At 41.7% G+C, this 24,903-nt stretch overlaps 1 protein-coding gene across 1 annotated transcript in view; it reads right to left on the bottom strand.

Annotated features, from left to right (window-relative positions):
* Window positions 1-24,903, bottom strand: part of gfra4a (GDNF family receptor alpha 4a) — a 526,172-nt gene that overhangs the window by 104,588 nt on the left and 396,681 nt on the right. The window contains exon 4 of the mRNA XM_034194878.1: window positions 5,867-6,206. Coding sequence (XP_034050769.1) covers window positions 5,867-6,206 — 340 coding nt within the window. The remainder of the gene's footprint in view (window positions 1-5,866; window positions 6,207-24,903) is intronic.

Below are 24,903 nucleotides of genomic sequence, written 5' to 3'. Positions count from 1 at the left end.
GTCAGAGTTAAGATACAATACCACAGCCATATAGTATTGTTTGAATCCTGTGTGTATGTGTGTATGTGAACAAAATAACTCAAAAATCAGACTGAATTTGGACAAAATGTATTATGTGTGGACAATGTGATAAAAACCTCTTAAATCATGTTAAAGCGTATTTTTAAGCAGAAATGAGGTGATAATCGGTTAATCACTGCTGATGCTCCGAAATGACATATGTGCAGTGAAGGCAGGGGGACCGATCAGACGGAGGGAACCGATCAGACCGTGACATCGGCTAGCAGCACAACGGTGCATAAATATGGAAGATGTCATAGATGTGGCTAAGATCGCATGTTCTGTTTGGGCCAAGACTCTGCCGGGGCTTTTCTTCCATGCACAGCTGGAGGAGACATGCATTTACTCTGATGGACTACCCAGCAGTGGGGAATAAGTTTCATTACACTAGAAGTCTTTCAGAAAGCGCTGTAACTAGGTTTAAGGATATGATTCCTTCTTTATGTTCTCTAATGCCATATACCAACACAGTGCAGAGTAGCTACCTAAACTCTGTAAGTGAGATAGAGTATCTCGTCAATAGTTTTTACATCCTCATTGAAGACAACTTTGGATGCTGTAGCTCCTCTAAAAAAAGAGAGCTTTAAATCAGAAGTGCCTGACTCCGTGGTATAACTCACAAACTCGTAGCTTAAAGCAGATAACCCGTAAGTTGGAGAGGAAATGGCGTCTCACTAACTTAGAAGATCTTCACTTAGCCTGGAAAAAAGAGTCTGTTGCTCTATAAAAAAGCCCTCCGTAAAGCTAGGACATCTTTCTACTCATCACTAATTGAAGAAAATAAGAACAACCCCAGGTTTCTTTTCAGCACTGTAGCCAGGCTGACAAAGAGTCAGAGCTCTATTGAGCTGAGTATTCCATCAACTTTAACTAGTAATGACTTCATGACTTTCTTTGCTAACAAAATTTTAACTATTAGAGAAAAAATTACTCATAACCATCCCAAAGACGTATCGTTATCTTTGGCTGCTTTCAGTGATGCCGGTATTTGGTTAGACTCTTTCTCTCCGATTGTTCTGTCTGAGTTATTTTCATTAGTTACTTCATCCAAACCATCAACATGTTTATTAGACCCCATTCCTACCAGGCTGCTCAAGGAAGCCCTACCATTATTTAATGCTTCGATCTTAAATATGATCAATCTATCTTTGTTAGTTGGCTATGTGCCACAGGCTTTTAAGGTGGCAGTAATTAAACCATTACTTAAAAAGCCATCACTTGACCCAGCTATCTTAGCTAATTATAGGCCAATCTCCAACCTTCCTTTTCTCTCAAAAATTCTTGAAAGGGTAGTTGTAAAACAGCTAACTGATCATCTGCAGAGGAATGGTCTATTTGAAGAGTTTCAGTCAGGTTTTAGAATTCATCATAGTACAGAAACAGCATTAGTGAGGTTACAAATGATCTTCTTATGGCCTCGGACAGTGGACTCATCTCTGTGCTTGTTCTGTTAGACCTCAGTGCTGCTTTTGATACTGTTGACCATAAAATTTTATTACAGAGATTAGAGCATGCCATAGGTATTAAAGGCACTGCGCTGCGGTGGTTTGAATCATATTTGTCTAATAGATTACAATTTGTTCATGTAAATGGGGAATCTTCTTCACAGACTAAAGTTAATTATGGAGTTCCACAAGGTTCTGTGCTAGGACCAATTTTATTCACTTTATACATGCTTCCCTTAGGCAGTATTATTAGACGGTATTGCTTAAATTTTCATTGTTACGCAGATGATACCCAGCTTTATCTATCCATGAAGCCAGAGGACACACACCAATTAGCTAAACTGCAGGATTGTCTTACAGACATAAAGACATGGATGACCTCTAATTTCCTGCTTTAAACTCAGATAAAACTGAAGTTATTGTACTTGGCCCCACAAATCTAGAAACATGGTGTCTAACCAGATCCTTACTGTGGATGGCATTACCCTGACCTCTAGTAATACTGTGAGAAATCTTGGAGTCATTTTTGATCAGGATATGTCATTCAAAGCGCATATTAAACAAATATGTAGGACTTGCTTTTTTGCATTTACGCAATATCTCTAAAATCAGAAAGGTCTTGTCTCAGAGTGATGCTGAAAAACTAATTCATGCATTTATTTCCTCTAGGCTGGACTATTGTAATTCATTATTATCAGGTTGTCCTAAAAGTTCCCTAAAAAGCCTTCAGTTAATTCAAAATGCTGCAGCTAGAGTACTGACGGGGACTAGAAGGAGAGAGCATATCTCACCCATATTGGCCTCTCTTCATTGGCTTCCTGTTAATTCTAGAATAGAATTTAAAATTCTTCTTCTTACTTATAAGGTTTTGAATAATCAGGTCCCATCTTATCTTAGGGACCTCGTAGTACCATATCACCCCAATAGAGCGCTTCGCTCTCAGACTGCAGGCTTATTTGTAGTTCCTAGGGTTTGTAAGAGTAGAATGGGAGGCAGAGCCTTCAGCTTTCAGGCTCCTCTCCTGTGGAACCAGCTCCCAATTCAGATCAGGGAGACAGACACCTTCTCTACTTTTAAGATTAGGCTTAAAACTTTCCTTTTTGCTAAAGCTTATAGTTAGGGCTGGATCAGGTGACCCTGAACCATCCCTTAGTTATGCTGCTATAGACGTAGACTGCTGGGGGGTTCCCATGATGCACTGTTTCTTTCTCTTTTTGCTCTGTATGCACCACTCTGCATTTAATCATTAGTGATCGATCTCTGCTCCCCTCCACAGCATGTCTTTTTCCTGGTTCTCTCCCTCAGCCCCAACCAGTCCCAGCAGAAGACTGCCCCTCCCTGAGCCTGGTTCTGCTGGAGGTTTCTTCCTGTTAAAAGGGAGTTTTTCCTTCCCACTGTAGCCAAGTGCTTGCTCACAGGGGGTCGTTTTGACCGTTGGGGTTTTACATAATTATTGTATGGCCTTGCCTTACAATATAAAGCGCCTTGGGGCAACTGTTTGTTGTGATTTGGCGGTATATAAAAAAATTAAAGAAGAAGAAGAAGAAAGATGTGCTGCTGCACACAAAAGTACATTTCTGGAATGGTTTTCTGAATTGTTGCTCAAAATGAAAAAATTTCAAAAAACATTCAAACCATGCTTATTATGCACAACTAGAAGACAGTCAGTAGCTCTTGGGGAACACACGGATGTGGGTTGTATAACATCCAAAGTGGCACCACTCTTGAACCTGGATTGCTGTGCTATTGAGAAATCCAGGGCAACAGCTGGCATGAACACAGAAAGAGAAGCACCCCAACCTCAGACAAACTGCACAGAATTTGACTGCTCTTCTTGGATCAACATATTTGTGTGAGTCTGCCTTTTCACACATGGAAATCATCAAGTCAACAGATGCACCATGACTGATGACCACCTTGCGGCCTGCTTACGGCTGCACTCAGCTCCTACTGTCTGGACTGTGAGAGATTAGCTTCCTCCTCCCAGTGCCAGAAGACCCACTAAGGTAGGGAACAACTTTTCCAACTTGAATTAGACATTTTATAATTTGGGTTGTTTATTGTTGTGTTGTTATGGGCCAGGACAAGTCTACTTGTGCTTATTCTTTGCACCACACATGGTTACATCAATAATGTATTATTATTGTTAAAACGTTATCTTTGTGTCAGAAAATTGCATCATTATATTGGTGCACAATAAATTGTGGCTATGCTATGGCTTTCGATGTGGCTTGCTTGATCTCGATACTCAACTTTAAAAGTAGATCTTGGTTCCAAAATGGTTGGGCACCCCGGTATTGATCACATTTTTTTTTAAAGCTAATATTTCAGTAGAAATTAAATGCAACTATTATTGTAAACTGAACCCTATTTGGTCAGGGCCACCACAAGGGGTCTGACATGGGATCCAAGTGTTGATCTGGTTTTTACTAACATCACTCCAGTTCTATAAGGAGAATGGGCTCTTGAACCTGGGATATTTCACTTGGGAGACAAGCAGTGATAACAGGGTGAGTGTAGCAACCACTGTTCACACAACTGTGTTGTCATGTAATAGGAACTACTCTGAAAATATAATCAACTGTATATCATATTGCTATATTAACATATTTTAATGCATTAGTACAGAGTAAGTTAACATGAGGAGTTTTGAAAAAAATCATACCTGCATAAAATTGAGTATATCAACACAATAAAACTGTTCCTGCAGTTCATTACATTTTCAGACAAACATCATGTGATAGAATGCTGCTAGTTTATGTTCTTGCGGCTCAAGAATATCCTAAGTTCAAGTCTGTTCACTCACTTTTTTATACATTTTTGCAAATTACAATGGCTATACTATATACAGTAAAATTTACACTTTTTTCTGTAAATGTAGTTACATATTTTTAATGCTTTATTTTTATTTTTTATTTTTATTTTACAGAATTATTCTGACAACCACAGCTGCTATTTTTTCCAACAATGGAATTTTCAGAAATTTCAGCTTTTTTTTAAACAGTGTAAAGCTACACATTCCGGGTAGCACAAACAAAATATAATTGCCTACACTGCAACAAAAAAAAAAAAAAAAAAAAAAAAAAAAATCAAACAATCTCCATCCATCCATCCATCCATCACAGTCATAGGGAGTAAGGCAGGCTACACCCTGGACGGTCATGGTGATGATGATGATGATGCCAGCGCAAGCAATCATCATTAAAAAAAATTAAATTTTAAATCTTTGATAACTTTCTCTGACAAATCAAATCAAATCAAATCAATTTTATTTATATAGCGCCAAATCACAACAAACAGTTGCCCCAAGGCGCTTTATACTGTAAGGCAAAAGCCATACAATAATTACGGAAAAACCCCAACGGTAAAAACGACCCCCTGTGAGCAAGCACTTGGCGACAGTGGGAAGGAAAAACTCCCTTTTAACAGGAAGAAACCTCCAGCAGAACCAGGCTCAGGGAGGGGCAGTCTTCTGCTGGGACTGTTTGGGGCTGAGGGAGAGAACCACAAAAAAGACATGCTGTGGAAGAGAGCAGAGATGAATCACTAATGATTAAATGCAGAGTGGTGCATACAGAGCAAAAAGAGAAAGAAACACTCAGTGCATCATGGGAACCCCCCAGCAGTCTAAGTCTATAGCAGCATAACTAAGGGATGGTTCAGGGTCACCTGATCCAGCCCTAACTATAAGCTTTAGCAAAAAGGAAAGTTTTAAGCCTAATCTTAAAAGTAGAGAGGGTGTCTGTCTTCCTGATCCGAATTGGGAGCTGGTTCCACAGGAGAGGAGCCTGAAAGCTGAAGGCTCTGCCTCCCATTCTACTCTTACAAACCCTAGGAACTACAAGTAAGCCTGCAGTCTGAGAGCAGTCTGCTCTATTGGGGTGATATGGTACTATGAGGTCCCTAAGATAAGATGGGACCTGATTATTCAAAACCTTATAAGTAAGAAGAATAATTATAAATTCTATTCTAGAATTAACAGGAAGCCAATGAAGAGAGGCCAATATGGGTGAGATATGCTCTCTCCTTCTAGTCCCCGTCAGTACTCTAGCTGCAGCATTTTGAATTAACTGAAGGCTTTTCAGGGAACTTTTAGGACAACCTGATAATAATGAATTACAATAGTCCAGCCTAGAGGAAATAAATGCACGAATTAGTTTTTCAGCATCACGCTGAGACAAGTGACAAATGCTAAACATTTCATGATTTGTTGTGTGTGAACTATAATGTGGAAAATCACTTTTGTGATCCATTGATTGCTTTAAGTTTTAGTTCAGTGCACCTAGTGACATCAGCTTGGGACGTTTGGGGTGTAACATTCATGGTACCACAACATATAAAGCAACATTTATAAATTGTACCTGCACACGTAGTCGGCCCTGCAGATCCGCAGCTCGGCCAGGCAGTTGGGCTTCTCCTTCTCTTCATAGGAGCAGGACGGCACTATGGTCTGCCTGCGGCGCTCTGCACAGGCTGTGTCGGTACAAGGACAAAACAGCAGCTCGTGGGTGTAGTCGGGGGGAACGCGGTCAAAGAACTTCCTTAGTGCCTTGTTGCATTTTGGACGGTTGCACGGGCCTGAGCGGGCAGATGGCTGGATGCAGGCTGAGACGTATTCCGTACGAAGCTTCTGACATGTCTCGTCGATGTTACATGCTTTGGCAGCATCCAGGCAGCGGTTCACAGTTGTTACTTCAGACTCTAAGGCAGAGAAGAAAATACAAACTGGAGGCAGATTGCTTTTCATCCATCTGTGTGGTTTGAGGAAATCAAATCTCAAGTAATGTTTACAAATAATTTCAAGGTCTAATTGGAGTCAGTACTGACTTGCTACGCTCACCTCTAGGGCTAGATACCGTGTTGCATTTCCAGATGATAAAAAAATCCCCCAGTTCAAGTCAAAACCAAACCAAAATGATTATTACATGTAATATCCCCCTCAAAATGAATAGAACATGAAAGTTTGTTAAATTTTGCATTAGCTCTGGCAGTGAGATTTATTTTAGCTGAGACCTAATGGTGGAATATTTCATTCTGATGGGTTAATGCAAAGTGGCAGGAATGGAAAAAGCAGCTTCTCTGTCTTTCCAAGCGCACAACACGCCCCATAATTACTGCTCCTTCCTCTTAATCAATCTATCCATCTTTCCAACACTCCCTCCCTACATCTGGGTTCATCCTTCACTCACCTGAGCCCCTCTCTTTCCATCTTCCTCCCTTGCTCTGCACCTTCCACTCTCAATCCTGTCATCAGTACCATTCCAACTGTCTCAAACCTGCCTCCATGCCTTGCTCCCCTCTACACCTCTCGTCATTTTCACCTCCTTCAACACTGATGGAGGATGTACAACTTCTTCTGTATTCATTTTTTTGGTCTGAATTATTTCCCAATCCATAATCATTTGCACGCCCCCCCTCACACACACACACAAACACCTCTCAGTCAATACGGCCATGACAATGCTATGCTCCTCTGATAGACAGTGGCACTCATTAGTTTGTAAACTGCCTGTAGTTGGGTCTCCTGGTGAGTTCGGCTCTCACCGAGCTGTCACATACATTATGGATGATCTCGGAGAGGAAGGTAAAAACCCATCACAAAGCACAAGTCATTCCCATCTTAACTGCTAAATAGCCGAAGGGAGGGCAGGAGGGTGGGATAACATAATGCGCACAGAGACCACATGCTTAGTAAAATGGGAACATCCACATGAGGTTTCATGCAAAAACCTTGTCACTGTTTTTGAGCCATTCATCAAAAGGCTGCAGAGCAAGAACATCATGTCTCACATTCATGCCGTACACATTTACACCACAACAATACAAAGGACACCTATAACCCTGTGCTCTTTTAACTCAATGGAGGTGGAGATATTCTGTCTTGTTTTACAGTGATCAGCCCTATTCTCTAACAGTTCACATCTCATATCTATAATTTGCCATCTGGAAGTCGACTGGCACTGACATTTTCGGCTTGGTTCCACAGTCCAGCACAATGAATCTGAAATGACATGGAGACTTAGTGCTGATGATCAGGTTTTGGGAAAAAGAGATAAGATGTAACAGTCTAATTACAGATACATTTGGGAAAAATGGGGATAATATTAAAAATAACCTACTTTTCTACAGAAGTACATAACAGAGCTTTTTGCTGCTTGAATGTCTTGCAGGTTCTAAGTGTGTCAACGCCAGAGCTCTGCACACTGGAGACCACAAATGCTCCCTGCTCTGAAGCTGCATCAGTAGTTTCATAAGTGGATGAGTTATTCATTCTTTTCTTTAGCAAGTGCAATTTGTGGTAATAAAGACACATAAATCAATTATATTGTCAGATAAGACAAAAAGCACTAATCCATTATTACGTAGATCACAGCTTGAAGCATCCATACACCAAAACCTGAGGCTGTGTTCTTCTCTGAAGCTATTTCAGCCACTTTATGGCTCTATTTACACAAAATACAGATCCACCTTGTTTGATGTTAGGTAATAAAAAAGAGCTTCACCTACAAATATCTGTACATTTGAGCTACAGACGTCTCTGATGTTTCACAGCTGGATGACTTACTCCTTTTATTTTTTGTTAGTAAATGCAGTTTGTGCAGCAGAAATAAATATGTGTTGTTAAATAATAGAAAAAGCATAAAACCATTATTAGAGCACTTACCTGTTTGGAAGACAATGGCATATTTATTGGGTTGAGACAGTAAATAAATCTTTTATAACTGTAATGACATGGCAGCAAAACAAATTGCCTTTTAACCCTCTGGGGTCCGAGGGCATTTTTTGGGCAGTTCACTTACCTGGCATAAATGTTTTATTATTGCTGTTAACAACTCTCCCTGCATCCCACAATCACGTTTTATGTCTCTTTTTTTCAGGACAACCTGTGCTTTCAGAATATATATGTTTTTGTTGTGTTTTATAAGTGTAAGGCTTGCTTGCCTCTACTGGTGGTTGGCTCTCACTGCGGTATTGTATCACTTCCTGTTCCGGAGCACAGCGGTGTTTTTCTGTATCTGTTAGCTGTTTAATCTGCGCAGTTAGATTGATCTAGTTATCTAGATTACGATTTGTTTCCCAGTATAATCTTTACGTGCCTTAACTAAAGCACTCCTTCTGCTGAATCACCTCTAAATTATTTACACATTATTCACTTTGCGTGTTTTTAGGAATCCGCTAGCTTAGCGTAGCTACTAGCTCTTAGCCGATTTAGCATGGCGGCTGACTGGGTGACTGTGAGGAGGAAGCGTAGCCCTAAACAGAAGCCCCCGTGTACACCGCCAACCTGTTCACATCTCTAACCATTTTTCCCCACTCGACAACACACCCGCTGAGGATGAAACTCTGGTTATTGGCGACTCTGTTTTGAGAAATGTGAAGTTAGCGACACCAGCAACCATAGTCAATTGTCTTCCGGGGGCCAGAGCAGGCGACATTGAAGGAAATTTGAAACTGCTGGCTAAGGCTAAGCGTAAATTTGGTAAGATTGTAATTCACGTCGGCAGTAATGACACCTGGTTACGCCAATCGGAGGTCACTAAAATTAACATTAAATCGGTGTGTAACTTTGCAAAAACAATGTCGGACTCTGTAGTTTTCTCTGGGCCCCTCCCCAATCGGACCGGGAGTGACATGTTTAGCCGCATGTTCTCCTTGAATTGCTGGCTGTCTGAGTGGTGTCCAAAAAATGAGGTGGGCTTCATAGATAATTGGCAAAGCTTCTGGGGAAAACCTGGTCTTGTTAGGAGAGACGGCATCCATCCCACTTTGGATGGAGCAGCTCTCATTTCTAGAAATCTGGCCAATTTTCTTAAATCCTCCAAACCGTGACTATCCAGGGTTGGGACCAGGAAGCAGAGTTGTAGTCTTACACACCTCTCTGCAGCTTCTCTCCCCCTGCCATCCCCTCATTACCCCATCCCCGTAGAGACGGTGCCTGCTCCCAGACTACCAATAACCAGCAAAAATCTATTTAAGCATAAAAATTCAAAAAGAAATAATATAGCACCTTCAACTGCACCACAGACTAAAACAGTTAAATGTGGTCTATTAAACATTAGGTCTCTCTCTTCTAAGTCCCTGTTGGTAAATGATATAATAATTGATCAACATATTGATTTATTCTGCCTTACAGAAACCTGGTTACAGCAGGATGAATATGTTAGTTTAAATGAGTCAACACCCCCGAGTCACACTAACTGTCAGAATGCTCGTAGCACGGGCCGAGGCGGAGGATTAGCAGCAATCTTCCATTCCAGCTTATTAATTAATCAAAAACCCAGACAGAGCTTTAATTCATTTGAAAGCTTGACTCTTAGTCTTGTCCATCCAAACTGGAAGTCCCAAAAACCAGTTTTATTTGTTATTATCTATCGTCCACCTGGTCGTTACTGTGAGTTTCTCTGTGAATTTTCAGACCTTTTGTCTGACTTAGTGCTTAGCTCAGATAAGATAATTATAGTGGGCGATTTTAACATCCACACAGATGCTGAGAATGACAGCCTCAACACTGCATTTAATCTATTATTAGACTCTATTGGCTTTGCTCAAAAAGTAAATGAGTCCAGCCACCACTTTAATCATATCTTAGATCTTGTTCTGACTTATGGTATGGAAATAGAAGACTTAACAGTATTCCCTGAAAACTCCCTTCTGTCTGATCATTTCTTAATAACATTTACATTTACTCTGATGGACTACCCAGCAGTGGGGAATAAGTTTCATTACACTAGAAGTCTTTCAGAAAGCGCTGTAACTAGGTTTAAGGATATGATTCCTTCTTTACGTTCTCTAATGCCATATACCAACACAGTGCAGAGTAGCTACCTAAACTCTGTAAGTGAGATAGAGTATCTCGTCAATAGTTTTACATCCTCATTGAAGACAACTTTGGATGCTGTAGCTCCTCTAAAAAGAGAGCTTTAAATCAGAAGTGCCTGACTCCGTGGTATAACTCACAAACTCGTAGCTTAAAGCAGATAACCCGTAAGTTGGAGAGGAAATGGCGTCTCACTAATTTAGAAGATCTTCACTTAGCCTGGAAAAAGAGTCTGTTGCTCTATAAAAAAGCACTCCGTAAAGCTAGGACATCTTTCTACTCATCACTAATTGAAGAAAATAAGAACAACCCCAGGTTTCTTTTCAGCACTGTAGCCAGGCTGACAAAGAGTCAGAGCTCTATTGAGCTGAGTATTCCATTAACTTTAACTAGTAATGACTTCATGACTTTCTTTGCTAACAAAATTTTAACTATTAGAGAAAAAATTACTCATAACCATCCCAAAGACGTATCGTTATCTTTGGCTGCTTTCAGTGATGCCGGTATTTGGTTAGACTCTTTCTCTCCGATTGTTCTGTCTGAGTTATCTTCATTAGTTACTTCATCCAAACCATCAACATGTTTATTAGACCCCATTCCTACCAGGCTGCTCAAGGAAGCCCTACCATTATTTAATGCTTCAATCTTAAATATGATCAATCTATCTTTGTTAGTTGGCTATGTACCACAGGCTTTTAAGGTGGCAGTAATTAAACCATTACTTAAAAAGCCATCACTTGACCCAGCTATCTTAGCTAATTATAGGCCAATCTCCAACCTTCCTTTTCTCTCAAAAATTCTTGAAAGGGTAGTTGTAAAACAGCTAACTGATCATCTGCAGAGGAATGGTCTATTTGAAGAGTTTCAGTCAGGTTTTAGAATTCATCATAGTACAGAAACAGCATTAGTGAAGGTTACAAATGATCTTCTTATGGCCTCGGACAGTGGACTCATCTCTGTGCTTGTTCTGTTAGACCTCAGTGCTGCTTTTGATACTGTTGACCATAAACTTTTATTACAGAGATTAGAGCATGCCATAGGTATTAAAGGCACTGCGCTGCGGTGGTTTGAATCATATTTGTCTAATAGATTACAATTTGTTCATGTAAATGGGGAATCTTCTTCACAGACTAAAGTTAATTATGGAGTTCCACAAGGTTCTGTGCTAGGACCAATTTTATTCACTTTATACATGCTTCCCTTAGGCAGTATTATTAGATGGTATTGCTTAAATTTTCATTGTTACGCAGATGATACCCAGCTTTATCTATCCATGAAGCCAGAGGAGACACACCAATTAGCTAAACTGCAGGATTGTCTTACAGACATAAAGACATGGATGACCTCTAATTTCCTGCTTTTAAACTCAGATAAAACTGAAGTTATTGTACTTGGCCCCACAAATCTTAGAAACATGGTGTCTAACCAGATCCTTACTGTGGATGGCATTACCCTGACCTCTAGTAATACTGTGAGAAATCTTGGAGTCATTTTTGATCAGGATATGTCATTCAAAGCGCATATTAAACAAATATGTAGGACTGCTTTTTTGCATTTACGCAATATCTCTAAAATCAGAAAGGTCTTGTCTCAGAGTGATGCTGAAAAACTAATTCATGCATTTATTTCCTCTAGGCTGGACTATTGTAATTCATTATTATCAGGTTGTCCTAAAAGTTCCCTAAAAAGCCTTCAGTTAATTCAAAATGCTGCAGCTAGAGTACTGACAGGGACTAGAAGGAGAGAGCATATCTCACCCATATTGGCCTCTCTTCATTGGCTTCCTGTTAATTCTAGAATAGAATTTAAAATTCTTCTTCTTACTTATAAGGTTTTGAATAATCAGGTCCCATCTTATCTTAGGGACCTCGTAGTACCATATCACCCCAATAGAGCGCTTCGCTCTCAGACTGCAGGCTTACTTGTAGTTCCTAGGGTTTGTAAGAGTAGAATGGGAGGCAGAGCCTTCAGCTTTCAGGCTCCTCTCCTGTGGAACCAGCTCCCAATTCAGATCAGGGAGACAGACACCCTCTCTACTTTTAAGATTAGGCTTAAAACTTTCCTTTTTGCTAAAGCTTATAGTTAGGGCTGGATCAGGTGACCCTGAACCATCCCTTAGTTATGCTGCTATAGATGTAGACTGCCTGGGGGTTCCCATGATGCACTGTTTCTTTCTCTTTTTGCTCTGTATGCACCACTCTGCATTTAATCATTAGTGATCGATCTCTGCTCCCCTCCACAGCATGTCTTTTTCCTGGTTCTCTCCCTCAGCCCCAACCAGTCCCAGCAGAAGACTGCCCCTCCCTGAGCCTGGTTCTGCTGGAGGTTTCTTCCTGTTAAAAGGGAGTTTTTCCTTCCCACTGTAGCCAAGTGCTTGCTCACAGGGGGTCGTTTTGACCGTTGGGGTTTTACATAATTATTGTATGGCCTTGCCTTACAATATAAAGTGCCTTGGGGCAACTGTTTGTTGTGATTTGGCGCTATATAAAAAAATTGATTGATTGATTGATTAATAAAAGTTTACAATCAAACATAGGCAAAGAAAAAATAAAGCAAAAAATAATTTTCCACACACATTTATTCAAAACACACAGCAAACTATAATAAACAACTGTTTTGACACTTTATAAAGGTCATTTGTGGTCTTGTGTGAAAGACTGTACAACAAAAAGGTTCAAACAATAAACACAAATGCACATTTTGAACAATATATACAAAATGGTCTATGCGTTTTGTTGTCCATTGATATGGTAAACAGTGCTTTACACAGACAAAGCAACAGTTATCCAGTAACATTCACATGCAAACTAGTGGAGCAATCCTGATAGTTACACACTCTGTTTGAGCACGTGAGATTGTCATCAGAGGCTCTCCGTGTGCTCCTGCTTTCACTGATCGCTGTGCATAATGGCGCAGGGCGCACTGAGTATGTACTAATAGTATGTACTCATTGAGCACCCAGGGGGCTATTCAAACGGGCCAACTAGTAACATATCACTCCTGAAAACAATCTTTGGCTTTTCACGTGAGGTAAATCTGAGCTATGATTGGATTTTGGAAAACCATGTGACGGTGAACCAATTCCAATTGGACACTCACATTGTGCACGTCATCACACAGCTTCTATGAGGAGTACAACGATGGCCGATGGCTGGCTCAAAAGTCCATGGAGTTAACTTTTCAGCAAAAAAAAAGTAAGTTTTTTTAAATCTCATATCATTAAAAAGTTATTTATAATTTAGTAAAGCTTGGTGTTAGCCGTCGTATACAACGGCATCGGCCCCCAAATTCAAGTACTGGACGATTTAATAAACTAACATACATTTATTGCTCAAATGGAACAGAATTTCACGAGTAGGCTGTGTGGAACTGCTTTGGTAAACCATTGCATAATGCACCTCAACAAACATTATAGTGACTTTTCTTTTCTTTTCTCTTGTCTTTTCTTATTTTGGCAGTGACACAATCCATAAATAACTAAAAGCAATCAGATTATATCATTTTCATTTCATGACAATGGGATTAGGTTACAGGTTAGATTTATACAAAGGTAATTTGTAACTTTGCCGCAATGCATTTTTGAAGCAGTTCTGACAATCCTGATAAATTTTTAGCTTGAAAAGAAAATGCCACCAAAAATCAATCCATCATTTTGGTCATACAAGACAACAGCAAAACACATCAAAACATTGGCATAAACTACTTGTACCTCATCATTATTGACCCTTATATTGCAAACAGTCATGCCTGTGGGTGATACTCCATCAATCAAGCACAAAGTGGTACATTTACAGATTTACTGGTAAGGCAACGATTGATTGGAACACCCTGATCTTACAGATCAACATTAGAGAAGTGGATTGTGCTTCAGGAGTGGTTTCAGATGTTTCTTTAGAAGATATTTGAGGCTATGTGCGTTGTGTTGTGAATCCATGCTGATTCCAGCTGCAGTCCTTCATGATGAGGCAAGCTCCAAGGTTTTTAGAACCAATTTCAAGCCATCAGGGTGTGAGTACTTGAATGATTATCAACACGACAGGCTAACCTCTGTGAACACTAGAGGACAGTTGCCAGTTATGGCTTCTGAAACAAGGGAGAAAAAAAAGAAACAGCACAGTTCAGCTGAAGCATTAGTGGACGTACGTGACACCGGTGGGAAATACACACGCGGAACAAGAGGTGACGCTCTTAACAGACAGAATATGTTACGTCCACTAATGCCACTAATATGATAAACATCAATCTATTGGTTCATGATATTGTGACGAAAAGCGGCTCATTTTCATCACGGCAGCACAAATTCATTCTCATTCATTCCGTGATGGCGGCACGAAATTAAAAGGGAAGCGGGGGTCAGGTGGTTATGGTTAGGGTGGGGGGAAGGAGTAAGATTAGGTTATGTTAAGGTTAGGGTTGAGGGTGGGAGTAGGGTTAGGAATATTCGTCACATGAAAATAAAAACCAACAAAAAAACGTGAATATATATATATATATATATATATATATATATATATATCACAAACAATGTCTGACTTTTGCTATCTCAACAAGCATCAAAGTCTGTCAGGCAGACATCAGATACTGTCTGATGTCTTCTTTTTACACCCTGAAGTGTTTCTTGGCTGCTGATCACGAATGTGATGATTCGGGGCAGAGGCGTCAGGTGTCCTCAGGAACTGCTGCAACCTGTTACCACACACACGTTACGATTAATGGCACGTGTTGCTGGAGAATTATCAGGAACCATGACGCACGGTCAAGAATGGTGTTCTGTGTGTTGTGTGGGCCGCTGAAGAGGAGGTACTGCTGGCCCACTACCACCAGAGGGCGCCCTGCTTGGAGTGCGGGCTCCAAGCACGAGAGGGCGCCAGACCCAGAGGAAGTGACAGCTGTCACTCATTACTCCAGCTGTCACTCATCTACACCACCATATAAGCCGGACTGCAACTCCACCTCCCCGCCGAGAAATCGACTACCAGAACCAAGGTAATTTCTCTGCTGACTGACACATTGTGTAACCAACTGAACTTCTATTGCAGCCGTTTTCCTGAAGTGTTGCCTTGTCTGGAGGATTGGCGTTTGGTGTGAGAGTGACGGCTTCACCTCGCACCCCATCCCAGATAAGTGGTAGATCAGGAGCTGCACGAGTGTGTGTGATTTGGAGGTGGAGGTGCTCCCTCCTAACGGTGTCTGGACTATGTATTACTGAGTGTGCGGACTCACACTCACACATCATATTTCTGCTTTCTGCCAGCAGTACCAGGGTCGACAGTCGAAGACAGAGGCCACCTGGGGACTCGGGACTTGGCGGCTCCGGTGTTCTTCAGGCCGTTGGTGGTGGAAGCCGTGTGGGACGCGGCTTCTCTCTCGTCGGGCGTCTTCTATCTTCGAGCCTGCCCACACTTCACCTGGTGTTTATTGACTGTGAGATTAAGACACATTTCGTTGTGTAATATCACAACATTAAATTGTTACCTTTTGGCTTACTCTTTGTCCGTTCATTTGCGCCCCCTGTTGTGGGTCCGTGCTACGACACCTTCACAACACTGTGTTGTTGCGCACTATTGTGCGTAACAGCGCATCGTTAAGTTCTGTCACATTGTGAATGAGGTGAAGTGTCTCCACACACACCCATATTCATCCAACCGAATTCAGATCGCTCCAGTTTTTCAGAAGAACTTTGTGACTGCATGCACAGTTGGGCTCTGTGCCATGGAGTGGTGCAGAGAGGAGGAGACGGACAGAGCCAGATGTGTGGCTTCATGCGGCTCTTGTCTGGTGCATTTTCCCAAACATCAGGCACATGCAGCAGATGGAACACCTGCAGGAGCACGCTGAAGAACACTGAAATTAGACTTTTAGCCGACTTGGTGTCAGCAATCAAACTGAATGGGGTACAGCAGGGTTTAATTGTGCGTGCGCTTCTTCCTCCGCCGGACTGGAGGAGGTGCAGAGATGTCTGGCTGCATGTGAGGCTCCTCTCGCTCCTCTGGCTCAGACTCGTTCTCCCGCTCATCGGTTACAACAGCAGGTGGAACACCTGCAGGAGCGTCCTGAGGAGCTTCAGCAGGAACTGTGGAACGACACTTGGAGCCGAGTTTAATTGTGCGCATGTGACAGAAAACTGATTTGTCGTGGCGCGCAGTGAAATGTGACGCTGCGTTACAAGTCGTGTCAAAACTTGACAGTTTCCATGTCACTTTGTAATAACGCGTGACAGTTTGGGCTCCAAGAACCATCACAGGAACCACTACGAACGTTGTCACGTTCTATTAAGGATCACTACTCATCAAGACGGATCAATACGCTCAGTTGCGACCTCCACGACGTGAGACGAAATGAGGGTGGTGTGTGCCATTCGTGGAAGATTTTTTGACAGGCAAAAACATGCTCCACGAATATCAAGAATATCACGCACCAACACGCACTATTAAGAAACCTATTCAGATGCGTTAAGTCACATTAAGAATGTCAGGAATGTGTCACGAATGACAGAAAAATGACATTCATAACGCGTCTTGGTTTAAGGTGCGTTTACACACAGACCCGGCGCCAGAAGAAAAATATTAAGGGGGCGATGAGTTTATCACAGGGGGCGGGGTCTCCCCCCCCATCCCCCAAAAAAGTGCGCACCGGAGGGGACGTGCCTCTGAGCGTGCATAATGAATTGGGTGCGCTTCTGGAAAGCTCGTGTATTTAGGCTACACCATTGTAAGACACTGACTGACTAAGAGTAAAGCGTGATGACAGTATTTTTTTAATTATTATTTGAACGTATAGACCCTCGGTCAAGTGATCTCCTGCATACCACAGAGCCGGTGTTCTGTCGAGATGAGGTGCGCCAACTTTCGACACTCTGAGCTGTGACGTACCTTCTTGTTGTCCAATAGGAACGACGGGTCGGGCCAAAACACGGAAGACTCGTGGCAGAAACCACTGATCTCTACAAAATGGATTGGACCAATCCATTTTGAAGAGATCAGTGGTTTCTGCACCAATCAGATTGGTGCAGAAACCACTGATCTGTACAAAACATTAATGTGTGACAGGACTGCTCATTTATAGAGCAGTTTTCTGAAGAAAAATCATTGGAAATGTTTTGTTGTTGTTGTTTGTTACCTCAAAATTTGTGATTACTGTTAAAAAAAAAAGTTTAGAACACTTGTAATTAAAATAGCTAAATAAATCAATAAATGTTCTTTAGAAACCTTTCATCTGTAAATTAAAACCACCTGTTATTTCAGATTAGATAATTTCTTGTTTAACATAAAGAACCTTGGACATTTATTTTTAGACAAATAAAATAACATGGAAACTTGTACATTTTTTAAGTCTGGTAGATTATCTCTTTTCAACCTGAAAAATAAACACTAAATAAATACAAATGTTTATTATAAATGCAACAGGATATAATTTAACAATGACTGCAGTGTGATTGTAAAGTAGGATTTCTGTGGCATACACCTCATGATATTTTTTTTATATATAGTCATTTAAACTTGTAATTTCGTCAAAATATGTAATTGCCTTTAATGTTATCAGGACAGAGTCATTTCTAAAATATGAATTTGAGCACAATAAGTGGAGAGCTTGTACCTGTCCAAATGTCTTTTGACTTTGATTTGTGGACATTGTTAATGATCCGTTCAGTTATTGTTAAAATATAAAATGAAACAGCTTTTTAAAAAATAATAAAATAGTTGCTGTTGAAAGAGCCTTTTATTTAGAAGCAGGTGATGTTATGCTGGATTCTCGGGACCAGATGAAGGTCTCTTCTGCAGGTTTGAACGCTGGTGGTGTTGCTGAAGACACTTTTGTCCTATTTTGAAGAGCAGAGATGTTTTCTTTCGACTGGACTTCGTGGTGTTCAGCTCATCAATGGAAGTTTGGTTGTCTGCACAGCAAATGTTTCTGATTGGGACAAATAAAAATATTTCTTTAAATATAAAGAAACACTAAACAGTTTATATATAAAAAAGGGAAAAAACGGCAAAAAAAAAAAAAAAGATGGAAAAAACACCCCCAAAAAATAAGTTATTTAAAGTTGAGCTTTTGTGGTGTCTGAAAAAAGCTGTAGCTTTATTTGGTAAAAATAAGAAAGACTGAACCATCTACAAATTAAAGCGTTCACTCAGATCAACTGTGCTAAAAAGCTAAGCTAATGTTAGCCAATCAATAAACCTTCACAGCAGTGCAGAAACATCACGTTTTACTTTTATTTTATCCTCACCTCGATAAAGCTGCAGAACTAACCTCCGTTGGGCAAACTGGGACTTCGCATATATCCAAAAAGTGGGAGATTTCGGACTGAGTGGGTCTGCTCCATCCCTCCGGCTGCCTGCCTCGGTCTGCCCAGGAATGATGCCTGAAGGCCGGCTTCTCCGTGCGGGTCGGCCCGCTGTCGCAGTTTGATCGATATCCCACCAAGTCCTCAGTCCTCCCTCGGTCGGCGTCACTCTGAAAAGTAGCTGAAAAAAAGCTTCTCCCAGCAGGGTGATGGGAGAATCGTTCTACTGCTGTTTTTTAAAGGTTTTTTGTGGTTCAGGCGACCCAAATTGACGATGGCGATCGCTTATCTTTTTTTAGGTTGTGGAAACAGCCAGAGTGTGACGTGGCCGCAATCTCTGCCCCCTTGCCGCTTACGAAGTGACGCGTTTGATGTCACGACGCATTGGAAATTCACCGGCCTGGCGTGACAAAGAGTTAAAGCATTGTGCTGAAGCCACTGAACTATATACTGACTATATACTATATACTGACGGTATATAGTATACTGACTATATACTATATACCGTCAGTATATAGTTCAGTGGCTGAAGCTTGCAGTGTGAAAGGCCCTTGACACTGCTTGAATAAATTGAGCTTGCCCTCTGCCGCACTGACAAGCGCAACACTCAACCTATCAAATCGCTTGAACACAGACACACGCCATATCCGTTTGTTTTATAATTAATTACTTTAGTTAATTAATTTGGTTTATTTGTTAAATACGAGGTCTATTAGAAAAGTATCCGACCTTATTATTTTTTTCAAAAACCATATGGATTTGAATCACGTGTGATTACATCAGACATGCTTGAACCCTCGTGGGCATGCGAGAGTTTTTTCACGCCTGTCGGTTACATCATTCGCCTGTGGGCAGGCTTTGAGTGAGGAGTCGTCCACTCGCTCGTCGATTTTTTTCATTGTTTAGGAATGGCTCAGAGACTGTTGCTTTGTTTGATAAAAATTTTTTCAAAACTGTAAGGCACAACTGAGTGGACACCATTCAATAAATTCAGCTGGTTTTCGGTAAAAATTTTAACGGCTGATGAGAGATTTTGGTCTGGTAGTGTCGCTTTAAGGACGGTCCACGGCGCCTGACGGCGATCTGCGCTTCGAGGTGGCAGCGTCTCGCTGTTTCAAGTTGAAAACTTCCACATTTCAGGCTCTGTTGACGCAGTAAGTCGTCAGAGAACAGAGAACTTTCAGAAGAAGTCGGCATGAGGAGTTTATTCGGACATTCCATTGTTAACGGTCATTTTGTAATGAAAGAACGTGCGGGCAGAGTCGCATGTCGGGCTGGACCCGACCGCGGGGGGTCGCGGCAGGAAAAACACCTCCGTTGGAAATCTTAACGGGCAAGTTGGAACATGCCCAAGCTGTTAAACAATTTCTCAGTTACTCACTTGTTGAAAGCCATTAAAAGCCGCCTGAATTCTACAAATGGTTTTCAACACGGAGGTGTTTTTCCTGTCGCGGCGCACACAGATTTGCCGAGTCGTCACGGAAACGACTCGGCGAATTTGCGCGTACGTCTTTCATTAAAAAAATGTCCTTAAACAGTGGAATGTCCGCATAAATTCCTCATGCCGGCCTCTTCTGAATCTTCTCTGTTCTCTCACGATGTCCTGGGTGAATTAAGCCTTAAATTAGGATGTTTTAAGCTCGAAACAGGCCGACGACAGTGCCTGGAAGCGCTGCAGGACGTCCCGCTCCGTGGGAAGTCCTTACACCGACAGAAACACCCCATAATCTCTCATCAGCCGTTAAACTTTTCACAGAAAACCATCTTAATTTCTCGAATAGTGTCCACTCGGATATTCCTCACAGGTCCAGAAAAATTTTTGATAAAGCAACGCGCGCCGTCTCGAGCAGCGTGTGAAACAAAGGAATTCAGCCGAGAGGGCGGGACCACATCTCACTCAAGGCCTGCCCACAGGGAAATGACGTCACCGACACGCGTGAAAAAACTCACGCATGCGCACGAGGGGTTCAGGCATGATTGGTGGAATCGCATGTCATTCAAATCCATATAGTTAAAAAAAAAAATAAAAGGGTCGGTTTATTATCTAAGAGACCTCGTACATGATATTATTGAATAACTAATATTTTGCTATATTTTCAAGTATTTCTTTTTCTTTCTTTTTTCTTTTTATTTTTTGATAACTCTAACATCTGAGGGGGTGAGGTTGATGACATGAGGGGGCGTCGCCCCCAAACGCCCACTCGTGGCGCTGGGTCCGTTTACACATGACCAAGACACGTTACGAATGTCATTTTTCTGTCATTCGTGACACATTCCTGAGATTATTAATGTGACTTAACGCATCTGAATAGGTTTCTTAATAGTGCGTGTTGGTGTGTGATATTCTTGATATTCGTGGAGCATGTTTTTGCCTGTCAAAAAGTCTTCCACGAATGTCACACACCACCCTCATTTCGTCTCACGTCGTGGAGGTCGCAACTGAGCGTATTGATCCGTCTTGATAAGTATTAATCCTTAATACTGTAGAACGTGACTACGTTCGTAGTGGTTCCTGTGATGGTTCTTGGAGTCCAAACTGTCACGCGTAATTACGAAGTGACATGGAAACTGTCAAGTTTTGACATGACTTGTAACGCGGCATCACATTTCACTGCGTGCCACGACAAATCAGTTTTCTGTCACGTGCGCACAATTAAACTTGGCTCCAAATGTTGTTCCACAGTTCCTGCTGAAGGTCCTCAGGACGCTCCTGCAGGTGTTCCACCTGCTGTTGTAACTGATGAGCGGGAGAACGAGTCTGAGCCAGAGGAACCACAGGAGCGAGAGGAGCCTCACGTGCAGCCAGACATCTCTGCACCTCCTCCAGTCCGGCGGAGGAAGAAGCGTGCGCACAATTAAACCCTGCTGCACCGCATTCAGTTTGATTGCTGACACCAAGTCGGCTAAAAGTCTAATTTCAGTGTTCTTCAGCGTGCTCTTGCAGGTGTTCCATCTGCTGCGTGTGCCTGATGTTTGGGAAAATGCGCCAGACAAGAGCCGCATGAAGCCACACATCTGGCTCTGTCCGTCTCCTCCTCTCTGCACTACTCCATGGCACAGAGCTCAACTACGCATGCAGTCACAAAGTTCTTCTGAAAAACTGGAGCGATCTGAATTTGGTTGGATGAATATGGGTGTGTGTGTGGAGACACTTTACCTCGTTCACAGTGTGACAGAACTTAACGATGCGCTGTTACGCACAATAGTGCGCAACAACACAGAACACTATTCTTGACCGTGCGTCATGGTTCCTGATAATTCTCCAGCAACACGTGCCATTTATCGTAATGTGTGTGTGGTAACAGGTTGCAGCAGTTCCTGACGACACCTGACGCCTCTGCCCCGAATCATCACATTCGTGATCAGCGGCCAAGAATGTGATGATTCGGGGCATTCGTGACTTGTCGTTGTTATGTGTAAACGCAGCATTAACAAACATGAGCATGCAATATTAAGTTGTCAGTTGATACATGTTCTTTTAATTACACATCCCGACTACATCACAAAAGTGAGACAAATTAGGATTTAGGATGTGTCCCATCAGTCTCAGGTCTGTAAGAAATAAGCTGTTTCTGTGTGCACACTGTGTTCCATGTAAAGAAGCTGTTGCCTGGCAGCCTTCCTCTCAGAAATGAATGGGAAGGGCAGAGCAGTATCTTTCTCCCAAACACTGTGGACATGCCTCATAAGGTCTCACAGAGCAAACTATAGGTCAAATATGGACGTTTGTGACATCCATTACATTCAAGTCTGAATTCAGAAAACATATTTACTGAAACTATAGTAGTCAATTAAAATAATTTTGCACAATATCATTCCTTAAAGTGCCAACTTTCCAAAAAATAAAGACTGCAAAACCCTAAAAATGCAGATTGTAGATGTTAAACTGTAATTATGAAGGTGTTTAATATTACGTCCATTTAACTATACAAAGTAGGTATAAGTTACAAGAGAATAAACATTCCTTCATTGAATTCACAAGATAAAATACTATTAAATATTCCTAAAAATATGATGAATTGTGACTCTGGCTTATGTTTCTGAAGAAGATCATTATTCTGTTTGAGGGAGAGATGCTGTAAGGGTAGAAAAACAACCATTAATCACATCTGTGTTGTTTTGGCAGGCGACTTGTCGAGATGCATGGCACGGATGTTACCTTTAACCTCCTGTGGAGGAACAATTTACAAGGCATTTGTACAATGCAGCTGCTGTACTTCAGTGTTGTCAAAAAAGATGGCATCATAAAAAAAAAAAACAATAAATAAATAAATAAATAAATGAACAGGTGACATGATGTATGATTAAGCAAGTTGATAATAATAGGGGGAAAAACTGTGTTTTTCACTGAAGTGTAAAATGAAAGGTCTCCTCGGGTGTGTGTGTGATTTTTCTGGGTCCTTCCACAGTCACAAAACATGGAAATTAGGCTAACTGTTGGCTGTAAATTGTCATTAGGGGTGACTGTGAGTGTGTTTCAGCCAGTCAGTGATGGGTGATCAGCTGGTGCAATGGATGCTGGGTGGACACAGAAATAAATAGAAGAAAGCATTATGAGTCTTTTTCATTTTTCAGCTGCTCCTTTCTGTCACACCAACATGTCATCCCTCACCACGTCCATAAACCTCCTCTTTGCTCTTCCTCTTCACCATCCTTTTGATATACTCCAGTTGCCTTCTTTGCACATCTCCAAACCATCTCAATTTCACCTCGATACGTTTGTCTCTAAGATCTCTTCAACAACTGCTTTCACTCTGATAGGCTCATTCCTAATCCCATCTGTCCTTATAGTGGAGCAGATAACTGTAACAATCATTCATTTCTGGAAACAAGCACCAAAATTGGCACACATACTCCTAATGCCGTGTTCACACCGGGCGCAACGCAAGCGACAGCAGCGACAGGTTGCCATGTAATCCCTATGTAAGGACACGTTTTGGCGCCAAATCACGCAGCGCGACGCGATTTTGAGCGATTGGTGCATTTGTGGCGCGATATTACGTTGCATCACGTCGCGTTGCCCTCCTCCCCAAGTTGAAAAATCTGAACTTTTTCGTCTTGTCGCGCTGCGATGACCAATCAGGGACTGAATATGTAGTGACGTGGAGATGTCTGGAGTTTGACTGAAGATGTGAAAATGTCCTGTCTCTGGTAGCAGCCTGTGAGCAGGACTTATGTCTCTTTTGTCCTTTATTTCACAATTAAGAGAGTTTTTGGAGCAAGCAGCAGCCTCACAGCAGGGGAGTGGAGGTTTTTTCTTTTTTTTTTACGTGCGCGTGCGAGCAAATCGTCTGTGGAGATTCTTTTACTTATTAACTATACAGATGTATAATAAAACAAATGGTGACTGATTTCTAAACACAATTATGACAGAGTTTTTTGGGGAAGAGCGAGGAGCAGCCCCACAGCAAGCACTGGAGGTTTATTTTTTTTAATTCTTGACATGTGCGCGCATGAACGGGACAGTTGGTCCTCAAACTGGGTCCTGCAGAGGCGGAAGGACCACTGAAAGCGGCCGTCATCCATACGCAGCTCCTGCAGCAAATGATGATACCGTGTGATCAAGGTCCGTCATGTTAACTTGACTGACTGACCAGAGCCGGCAAGCGGAATGGAAGCTCCTCCTATATTTGATGACGCACTGGGGAAATCTTCACAGCGAAAGCAGAGTGACACCCCGGGCGATGGTGATGCGTCCGTCGCCACGTCAATTGAAGAATTATACTGGGATCAAAATTAAAAAATATTCCAATCATAATGAAACTATACCACATTATTTGTCTGAGCACACAAATTCCAAACAAAAAGGTATAGTTTTGGCTATCTGTGACTGGATGTTATGGAGTTATGGGATAAAAACAGCAAAGATGGTGACAAAGTTCAATATCAGTTTGTACAGGGGTCAAAAGTTAAAGTTGCTCTAATTTTGGTAAAAAGTGAGGCAAATGATTGGTTCATTTAATGTGGTCTTGCGCCCCTTCACACATAGTGCAAATTTGGTCGAATTTACGGCAAAACAGGACTCAAACCTGCACTTGTGGGAAATGCCTGAAATCAACAATGAGATGGACATATTAAAAAAAAAAATCACACCATAAAAACACACATCCTCTTATCAAGTATGAACTGTCTGTTCCTCTGTAGATGACCCATGGTCACAGATGTACAGTCATGAAATTATATTAATGAAGCAGTAACAGTGCTGTTATTATGTCCACATCTACTGGTCCAGTGTGTCCAGCCGGCCCCGGGTGTGTGTCCATGTGGACAGTCAGATCGCCTGCTGCGTGTGC

The sequence above is a fragment of the Thalassophryne amazonica genome, chromosome 19 (assembly GCF_902500255.1).
Source record: "Thalassophryne amazonica chromosome 19, fThaAma1.1, whole genome shotgun sequence".
Lineage (NCBI taxonomy): Eukaryota > Metazoa > Chordata > Actinopteri > Batrachoidiformes > Batrachoididae > Thalassophryne > Thalassophryne amazonica.
This window is presented reverse-complemented; position numbering and strand designations above follow the sequence as displayed.